We start from the raw sequence: 10,129 nt of genomic DNA, 5'->3' as shown, positions 1-10,129 counted from the left end.
AACGTTTGAAAAATGTTCTAAAATAGGTCATTCATTGAAAGTGCGCCTTATAGTGCAGAAAATACGGTAGTACTGCCGCTTGTACTTAAAGGGATAGTTCACAAATATGTCATCATTTTGTTCGACTAGTTGACTAGTTGATGAAACCCCTACTAGTGGTGGCTATGAAGCCAGCGCTGGCATTTGAAAAAAATAAAACACAAGGCTACGTCTGGAATTATACATGCAAATACATTTAAAATGATGAAGTCTTAGCCTATTTAAAGGTTGTGGCTCAACAACTGCTGCCTCTGGTTTTAAAGTTGGAACTGCTTCATGTTTTAGTAACAGTTTCTTGTTGAATTCGTGGAGATTCTGGAAGCTGTCTTCCGTAAAATGCGCAGCACAGAGAGCTAAATTACGATCGACATTTTCAGGAACATTACATACATAATCAAACATAAATTGCATCCATTGTTGACGAAGTACAGCGTCTGTGGGAAGCTCGAACACACAGCTGACAGCTGTTACCTGACAGCTGGGTGAACATAACACCCTCGACATGCCACAGAAATATGCGCATGCCTTTTTTTGCATATTCCGGAGGGAGGGTTGATGCAAATGTGTGGGTTAGTGACGTACCATAACCTAGCTGTAATTCCAATTGAGTCGTTTTTGTAGGCAATTATTCTTCCTGATTTTAAAAAGACGATATCTCTGCTTACACTGAACTTTCAGCGCTGCAACTTTACAGATACTGTTCATGCACCAACAGCAACATTACACACTATTTAAAATGAAAAAAGTGAAATCTCAATCAACTCCCTCTTTAAACTTAAAAGACATGATTTTTTTGTTGAAGATTTTTTTATGAAGTTTGTTGTTTTAATATATTGTGTACTGATGTCACAAATATATCATGGAATTGTCTTTAAACGACTATTTGAGCAAAACATTTGCACCTGAATAATCTTGAGTGATTGTAAGTGTGATGATCATCTGCTAAATGAGCAACAACAACCACAATTCACTCCTTCAGTCAGTGAAGCTCCCACAGCCGTTCATGAGAGTTTAAATGCTGGGGAAATATTCCCATCTTCCCACAGGAGAAGAAGCAAGCAGGTGCAACTACGGACATACTATTGTAAAGATGGAGATTAAGGAAGAACCCTGCAGAATAAAAGATGAAGATACAGAGGAACAAATAGGTTGGTGTTTTCCTTCATTCTCTTTAATCACTGATGAGGAACATTAAGATGCCAACTGACATATCACTTAGTTTTTGCTCTTCTGATGGTTTTCAGCTGTCTCCTTCTGCAAATTTTATATTTGTATGGTGTATAGCGATATGACACAGCACCCAAAATATTATTATTAAGGACTGATGAGGAACATTTTAGATGAAAACTGAAAAAAGGAGTAAATGTTTTGCTTAGTTACAACTCGCATAGTTTAATTATTGTTCTTATTTTTTCCATCTTTATTTTAATTTTGAAAATTTGGTGTTGATTTTAGACCCGATGGAAGTGAATAAAGACAAACAACATCAGTTTCAAAAACCTCAGCATTTCAAAAGTGAAGATGGAAACACAGTCATTCAACTGACCGAAAAGTGTTTCACACAAAAACAAGCTCGAAAAACTGGAGAAGGATCTTTCACCTGCTTTGAGTGTGGAAAGACTTGCACACAAAAATCAGACCTTGAGAAACACATGAGAATTCACACTGGAGAAAAACCGTTCACTTGCACACAGTGTGGAAAGAGTTTCACTCAGAAAAGCTATCTCAAAGATCACCTACGCATTCACTCTGGAGTGAGATCATTCAGCTGTGATCAGTGTGAGAAAACATTTGTTTATTCAACAAACTTAAGACAACACCTTAAAGTTCATTCTGGTGTGAAGTCTCACTTCTGTTCTTTTTGTGGAAAGAGTTTTTCACGACTACAGACTTTAAAAGTACATGAGCGTATTCATACTGATGCGAGACCTTATGTGTGCTCTGACTGTGGGAAGAGCTTTATTACATCCGGCCACTTACAATCACACCAGAGAGTTCACACTGGAGAGAAACCGTACAAGTGTTCACACTGTGGAAAGAGATTTGCTCATTTAGGAAACCTGAAAGTTCATGAGAGAGTTCATACTGGAGAGAAGCCGTACCAGTGCTCTTCATGTGGGAAGGGATTCGCCGAATCATCTAATCTACGGTCTCATGAGAAAAAGCATTGCCTGAAGTCGTCTAAGTGAGCAAAGTTCACGTTCATGTCCATGATTTACAAACATTGTACTTAGAAATAAATTGACATTCAGACTGTTTTAATAGAGTGCTTAAATCTAAGGGTTAAATTAGTAGTGAAGTTTGAATCTGGTTTGGTGTTTCGCTTCTCTTTTCTCAGCCACTGTAACATGATGTATAGTAAAATGATTCAACTTTACTGAACATCTAACACTTAATGTCCATTAAAAGATTTTTAACGTTTTTCTGGTGTACTGGTGAGATGAGGATTATTTATTTATTTATTTATTTGTCTATCCGGGTTAATCTTGTGCAAAGTCACATCTCAAAATGTTTTTTGGTTTAAATATGTTTTGTAGTGATGTCATCAGATCATGAAATAAAATAACTAATCATAAAACAGCTTTACGGTGTTGTGTTAGGCTGTAAATACATCAAATCTGTTCTGAAGGTCAATAGATCTTATTCAGAGCAGTGCTGTGACGGGTATGAAAGCGAGGCTGTGAGGAATAGACTTGCGGTGTTATCTATGGCATCTGCTGTAAAAAGCTGAATAAAGCTCTGACCTTTCTGGAAGTTTTGTGACTATTGAAACTTCTAAAAGAGGTTTTTGCAATGTTTCATCAGCAGAAATATCCAAAACACATTAAATAACAGTATAACACACTGAACCTTTCAAAGCTTAGTTTCGTTCCTGTTAAAAATCAGAGATGGCGCTGCTGTGAATGAGGTCAATATACAGTGCTGCAGGCATCATGTATAAGCTAAACCGTAAGTTACTGCAACATCTCCACTTATAAACTTTGACAACTCTTTCAGTCTTCATTTACAAACATTTTCCCTGTAAGTTTGTGTCAGAATTGCAAAGTGTGATTATAAACAGAACAAGGAAGGCTGTGAAACTGCTCAGACTCTGAACGGCATAATCGGCAACGACCGTTAATGGGAAACTTTGGCTGCATTTTTCTACATTGGAAGACGCACTGTCCGCCTTTTTAGATTTTTTGATTTGTGAAAGTAACTAGTTATAGTTTACCTGTCGGATGTAATGTTTGATATCCACTGACAACCTCTGTAGTCCCATTTCCAGGGATGGATCTACATGGGGGCAAGGTTTAGGTGCAAGAGTAAGAGCACTCTTCCCTTTGATTAGCCTAAATCTGATTTTAGTAAAGACAAGAACAGCTTAATAAAACATATAAGATATTGTTTGTATCCATAACATTTTGCCGTTACACTAATGTTACGTTACAACACACAATGCAGTACCAGTTAGGAGATCAATAATTTGATTAGCTAAGCAGTGCTATAAATGCAATTCACCTTTGGCTAAGCCCTGCCCCAATTAGTTACTGTTGCTACATCCATCAAACTTCATCTGCGCTCTGCATGGCTTATGCTGTAACAGCTCTTCCTGCTGAAATGTTATCAAACTTTTATAAAGCAGCAAATAAAGTGTCCGATAGAAGTAGGCAAAAGGGGCTGCAATATGCGTTCGAAGGCTATTTTCAAGACAGGTGAAACGCAATCAACAACAAGGCATCCAAATTAGAGGCAAAAGCTTAACGTTACCGGTCACAGTCAAAAAATGAACCACCGCATTTCCTACTAATCGAGACGGAGGCTGGGACTAACAATATCAGGGAGCAACACTGTTCATGCGAAGCTGGGTAGGTCTATTCACTTATATAATCGTTATTACAATGCAAACGGACTATACAAGTACTGTATAACATTGTAGGCTATTTATTAGCAGCGTGTGCTAGCGTATCAACAACCGGTATGATAACCGAAATCATAACCTAAAACATTATAAAATGGTCTAGCTAGTTTAACACACACTCACATTAAGGTTAGAAGTAAAAAAGATGTGCTTGTTGATCTTTGCGGGGTTTAGCTAACTGAGGACATCCATACAGTTTAATACAAACACGACACTTGTCACTGTCAGGATTTTACTTCGGTTTTGGGAAGGGAAAAAACGGACACCCCCTCCAACCTCTCTGGGAAACGCGTATCTGTGTTGCAAATGCCTGAAGCACAACGTTTAACCATATTTTGGATAAAACTTCGACGGTAATAGCCTGCCGAGACCAAAAATATGATACGCCTGTGTTGAAAGTCAATGGAGTGCAGTAAAAAACTGTCGGACCTCTTTGGGAGCTCATTCTTGGCTGCGCTGTGATTGGTCAATCTATATTCTAGGGCGTGGCTTAGCCAAAGGTGAATTCACTCCTTCAGTCAGTGAAGCTCCCACAGCCGTTCATGAGAGTTTAAATGCTGGGGAATATTCCCATCTTCCCACAGGAGAAGAAGCAAGCAGGTGCAACTACGGACATACTATTGTAAAGATGGAGATTAAGGAAGAACCCTGCAGAATAAAAGATGAAGATACAGAGGAACAAATAGGTTGGTGTTTTCCTTCATTCTCTTTAATGACTGATGAGGAACATTAAAGGGTTAGTTCACCCAAAAATGAAAATTAAGTCATTAATTACTCACCCCCATGCTGTACCAACCCCGTAAGACCTTCGTTCGTCTTCGGAACACAAATGAAGATATTTTTGATTAAATTTGAGAGCTGTATAACTACCACATTGGCTGCCTAAGGGACTGGCTCTTGACGGCCCAGAAAGTCAATGAAGAAAATGTTTAAATATCCCAAGTGACTACCGTGGCTCAACTATATGTTTATCAAGCGACGCGAATACTTTTTGTGCGAAAAAACAAACAAAAATAACGAGTTTATTCGACTATTTCTTTTCTTCCTTGTAGGCCAGAAACGAGATTTCCTTAGATTTCCACGACGCATGCGCGAGAATTGCGATCAAAGCAGATCGCAATTCTCGCGCATGCGTCGTGGAAATCTCGTTTCTGGCCTAGAAGGAAGAAAAGAAATAGTCGAATAAACTCGTTATTTTTGTTTGGTTTTTCGCACAAAAAGTATTCGCGTCGCTTGATAAACATATAGTTGAGCAACGGTAGTCACTTGGGATATTTAAACATTTTCTTCATTGACTTTCTGGGCCGTCAAGAGCCAGTCCCTTAGGAGCCAATGTGGTAGTTATACAGCTCTCAAATTTAATCAAAAATATCTTTATTTGTGTTCCGAAGACGAACGAAGGTCTTACGGGGTTGGTACAGCATGGGGGTGAGTAATTAATGACTTAATTTTCATTTTTGGGTGAACTAACCCTTTAAGATGAAAACCGAAAAAAGGACTAAATGTTGTCCTTAATTGTATTTCACCTAGTTTATTTGTTCTAATTTCTTCTTTATTTGCATATTGAAAATTTGATATGTTGATTTTAGACCCGATGGAAGTGAATAAAGACAAACAGCATCCGTTTCAAAAACCTCAGCATTTCAAAAATGAAGATGGAAACACAGTCATTCAACTGACCAAAAAGTGCTTCACACAAAAACAAGCGCGAAAAACTGGAGAAGGATGTTTTACCTGCTCTGAGTGTGGAAAGACTTGCACACAAAAATCAGGCCTTGAGAAACACATGAGAATTCACACTAGAGAAAAACCGTTCACATGCACACAGTGTGGAAAGACTTTTACTCAGAACAGTAATCTCAGAGATCATCTGCGCCGTCACTCTGGAGTGAGATCATTCAGCTGTGATCAGTGTGATAAAACATTTGTTGTGGAATCAAACTTAAAACAACACCTTAAAGTTCATACTGGTGTGAGACCATATGTGTGCTTTGACTGTGGGAAGACATTCACTGGATCCAGTGCCTTAAAATTACACCAGAGAATTCATACAGGAGAGAAACCGTACAAGTGTTCACATTGTGGAATGAGATTCTCTCAGTTGGGACACCTGAAATCTCATGAGAGAGTTCATACTGGTGAGAAACCTTATATGTGCTTTGACTGTGGGAAGAGATTCACTACACGACGCCGCTTAAAAACACACAAGAGTTTTCATACTGGAGAGAAGCCGTACAAGTGCTCACACTGTGGGAAGAGTTTCACCCGATTATGTAGTCAACGATCTCATGAGAAAAAGCATTGCCTGAAGTTGTCTAAGTGAGCAAAGTTCACATACACATCCATGATTTACAAATATTGTACTTGCAAATAAATTGACGTTCAGATTGTTTTAACCCTTTCATACGTGAGGTTTAAAATATTCTAACTGGCCCCCCAGTGTAAGTTCTTCAATGCGACCGTTATTTCCATGGTGACTCGTCATTGCTTGTCACGTGACACAGCGCAACCACAACACAGCGCTAATGAGTGATGATCTGCTTTTGTCATTTTTCCTTTTTTATTAAAAATATTCACAAATATATTAGCTATAGCATGAAACACTGAAATTCCGATTGTCAAATATGTGCAGGTGGATGGGGTTTGTTGCTTAAACATCTTTATAACGATTGCGTTAGTTGAGCTGTATGCACAATGGGCGGCGCCATTTTAGTTTGTTTTACAGTTCAGAGAATCGGATCTGTTGGATTTACAACACATAAATTCCTCCACTTTTCACGAAATACATGAAAGTAAGTGGCCGGTGAACTGGGAGAAGAATAGGGTCAAATGTAAAGCTACTTACACAATGTGTATCTGATATGAATAAAACGTGTCATCTTATTACAAAAGAAAGGATTATTATTGCTGCTTCCATAGACATCAGTGTGTATTTTACAAACTCAAAATCATTGTTTTGATAGTACTTATGTGTATTTAAAGGGTTAGTTCACCCAAAAATGAAAATTCTGTCAGTATTTACTCACCCTCATGTTGTTCCAACCCCGTAAGACCTTCGTTCATCTTCGGAACACAAATTAAGATATTTAAGATATTAAGATCGCTCCTGCATACAGTCCATAGGCTTCTTGAGGGACTGGCTCTTGCTGTCCCCGAAAAGTCATAAAAGACATCGTTAAAATAGTCCAAGTGACTACAGTGGCTCAATCTTAAGTTTATCAAACAACGACAACACTTTTGTGCGCAAAAAAACAACAAAAATAACGACTTTATTTCAACTATTCGTTTATTTCTCCCTCTGCGCGAGTCAGGTTACTATTTTAATAGCGTAAGCTTCTGTTATTGTACGTCACACGCATCACACACACATGACCAGCGTCGGCCAATAGTGAGCCTACGTGTGACGTAGCTCTACGCAATCACACTACGTTAACTGACTACTGGCGCATGGAGAAGGAAGTGAATAGTTGAAATAAATTGGTTATTTTTGTTGGTTTTTTGCGCACAAAAGTGTTCTCGTCATTTGATAAACTTAAGATTGAGCCACTGTAGTCACTTGGACTATTTTAACGATGTCTTTAATGACTTTTCGGGGACAGCAAGAGCCAGTCCCTCAAGAAGCCTATGGACTGTATGCAGGAGCGATCTTAATATCTTAAATATCTTAATTTGTGTTGCGAAGATGAACGAAGGTCTTACGGGGTTGGAACAACATGAGGGTGAGTAAATACTGACAGAATTTTAATTTTTGGGTGAACTAACTAACCCTTTAAATGTCTGAAACCTAAAATAAACATTATGTGTGTCATTAGTAGTGAAGTTTGAATCTGGCAGAGAGTAAGTACTAGAGACAGTACTAGGGACCAAGACTTGAGTAATGGCTCGTTTCCACTGAGCGGTGCGGTACAGTTCGGTACGGTACGCAATTATTTGCATTTCCACTGTCAAAAGTTGTGAATGGTACAGAAAAGCCGAACCGTCCCATACCACTTTTTGGGTACCCTTCCGTTGGGGTACCTAGCACAGTGAAAGGGTACTAAAAGGTGGAGCTAGACTCACTGCAGAACGCTGATTTGTTGACAAGAGTATCGTCACTTGCGCGAGCTACAAGGGCATTAGAAGCGCCATTTTTTAATATACAATTGAAATATAATACTACTGTTATTTTATCACGAAATGTAGTTTTAAGAGTTTTTCAGATGAAAAAACTTTTACTTATACTTTTATAATGGCTGTTATTGATAACTGAAATTCAACAAAAAGAGATAGTTTTGTCTTTGTAGAGATTTTTTATTTTATTATTGTTATTAATATTTTATTCATATTATTGTAATGTTGTTTATTGCAACATTTGTCCTCATGCTGCTCCCTTGATGTAGAAATACACACCCGGATAAATAAAGCCTCATCATCTTTTGGACGCCTACGCAGCAGGGTTTTTGAAAACCGTAACCTGAAGATTAGTACCAAGGTTGCAGTTTACAATGCGGTGTGTCTTACCACTCTACTTTACGGGGCAGAGTCATGGACCCCATACCGCCAGCACATCATCACCTTAGAGGCATTCCATATTCGTTGCCTGCCTGCAGAAGATTCTCAGCTTGTCCTGGGAAGATCGAATCCCCCATACAGTCATCCTAAGTAACATTGGCTCGATCTGTATGGAAGCAGCTGTGGCCAAAAAACATCTGCGCTGGATCGGGCACACCATACATATGCCTGAACATCGCTTGCCCCGCCAGGTCCTCTATGGTCAACTAATGGGTGCAAAGCGGACTGCTGGAGGGCAAAAGCGGCGCTATAAGGACTACACCAGGGACATCCTAAAGCGAGCGAACATCCCCCTTACGCAGCTTGAATCTTTGGCACTCGACAGATCTGCTTGGCAGGTCACCTGTGCCTCAGCAGTCTCACAAATACACCAAACCAACCAAGACCGACGATCCGAGAGGCGCATCAACAGACATCAGTGCGCGGCTGGCACCCCCCTGGCATCTGGTTTCCCTTGCTCCATCTGCGGACGAGTGTGCGGCTCAAGGATCGGACTCAATGCCCACGAGAAGTGGCACCAGTGGTCGCTGAACCCAACCCCCCTCCTACCCCCACCCCTGGAGCAAGTGTCATCATCGAATGCGATGGACAGCTAAGAGAGACCTATGCAATGCATCATGCCTGGAATATGTTTAATATTTTGACTTAATTTTTAAATTTAAACAAAAAGAGGCAGGGTTGTGTTTTATATTTGGTTTTGTTATAAATACATACCGTACATAGATGCAGTGAATATAATCAATAGGCTATGCGTTGCCTGAACAACATTTGTGTGCTTATAATGTTTAAAATGTATTTAAATGAAATCGAAAAAAGCAGAGTAGTGTTTTATAACATATTTCATTTTGTTGCCTAAATTTACATACAGAGATAACCGGAGTAGCAGCTCAAGCTGAGTGCATTCGAGAACGCGCTGTTCCATTAGCAGAATCACTGGACTCGCGCCCTCGGGAGTCATTCTTCTGAGTCGGACTTTGTGTAAGCTTAAGCTATTTGGTATTGAGAAACACCTAATGCCAGCGCTTGTTTCTTGTGACAAAACATGCCGAGAAAGATCTGCTGTATGTCATCCATTGTTGTTTACTATGTCACTTTTTTCGCATGAAAATGAAGTTGATCGCTTCTTTCTGGAAAACACCACGACTATCAAGTAAGGGTACTGTTGGCTGTGGAAACAGAAGCCGGATTATGGTTTACCACCCCGACCCGTATTGTACTGTACCGTACCATACCATACCATACCATACCACTCAGTGGAAATGAGCCATAAATGTACTAGTGCTCTATCAAAAAAGTGACTTGAGTAGAAGTTGAAGTGCTCTTTAAGCACCACACTTAAGTGGAAGTACTAAAGTATTCAACATTTTTTGTACTCAAGTATTGCAAGTAGTTTATTTTTTAATTATTGAAAAAAAAGGTGTTGTTCCTATTAAAATTGAAACTTCTCTCTGGCTGAATTGTATGCGTACCTGTGTGTCCTTAATTGTATCCATAACATTGTAATTAGGTTGTGTAAAATCATTCCCTGGGAGAAATTCCCAGGGTGGCGTGGTCGATGTTTTTGGGGTAGGTTCCACCTAGACTATAACCTCCTCTGTTTTGTCTGCTCTCGTGCCACCACAAGCCAGAAAAGAAGTC

At 39.4% G+C, this 10,129-nt stretch overlaps 2 protein-coding genes across 2 annotated transcripts; both read left to right on the top strand.

Moving 5' to 3' along the window:
• The first annotated feature begins 1,085 nt into the window (after nucleotides 1-1,085).
• Nucleotides 1,086-2,793, top strand: LOC148970743 (uncharacterized). Its single transcript, XM_089123880.1, has 2 exons — nucleotides 1,086-1,187; nucleotides 1,495-2,793. The coding sequence occupies exons 1-2, from the start codon at nucleotides 1,130-1,132 to the stop codon at nucleotides 2,226-2,228; spliced, it is 792 nt and encodes a 263-aa protein (XP_088980006.1). The 5' UTR covers nucleotides 1,086-1,129; the 3' UTR covers nucleotides 2,229-2,793.
• Nucleotides 2,794-3,261: 468 nt separating this feature from the next.
• On the top strand, nucleotides 3,262-6,962 carry LOC148970742 (uncharacterized). The gene is made up of 2 exons (XM_089123876.1): nucleotides 3,262-4,626; nucleotides 5,530-6,962. The coding sequence occupies exons 1-2, from the start codon at nucleotides 4,569-4,571 to the stop codon at nucleotides 6,261-6,263; spliced, it is 792 nt and encodes a 263-aa protein (XP_088980002.1). The 5' UTR covers nucleotides 3,262-4,568; the 3' UTR covers nucleotides 6,264-6,962.
• Nucleotides 6,963-10,129: the final 3,167 nt, after the last annotated feature.

Source organism: Pimephales promelas, chromosome 19 (assembly GCF_988280905.1).
Source record: "Pimephales promelas chromosome 19, fPimPro1.hap1.1, whole genome shotgun sequence".
Classification (NCBI taxonomy): Eukaryota; Metazoa; Chordata; class Actinopteri; order Cypriniformes; family Leuciscidae; genus Pimephales; species Pimephales promelas.
Note: the sequence above shows the minus strand (reverse complement) of the source record. Positions and strands in the feature narration are given on the sequence as shown.

Excerpts from the sequence above, each read along its gene's own strand:
- LOC148970743 (XM_089123880.1), top strand. The coding sequence starts at position 1,130 with ATGGAGATTAAGGAAGAACCCTGCAGAATAAAAGATGAAGATACAGAG. Across the intron at positions 1,188-1,494 it reads AGATACAGAGGAACAAATAG|ACCCGATGGAAGTGAATAAA; the intron begins GTTGGTGTTTTC and ends TGTTGATTTTAG.
- LOC148970742 (XM_089123876.1), top strand. The coding sequence starts at position 4,569 with ATGGAGATTAAGGAAGAACCCTGCAGAATAAAAGATGAAGATACAGAG. Across the intron at positions 4,627-5,529 it reads AGATACAGAGGAACAAATAG|ACCCGATGGAAGTGAATAAA; the intron begins GTTGGTGTTTTC and ends TGTTGATTTTAG.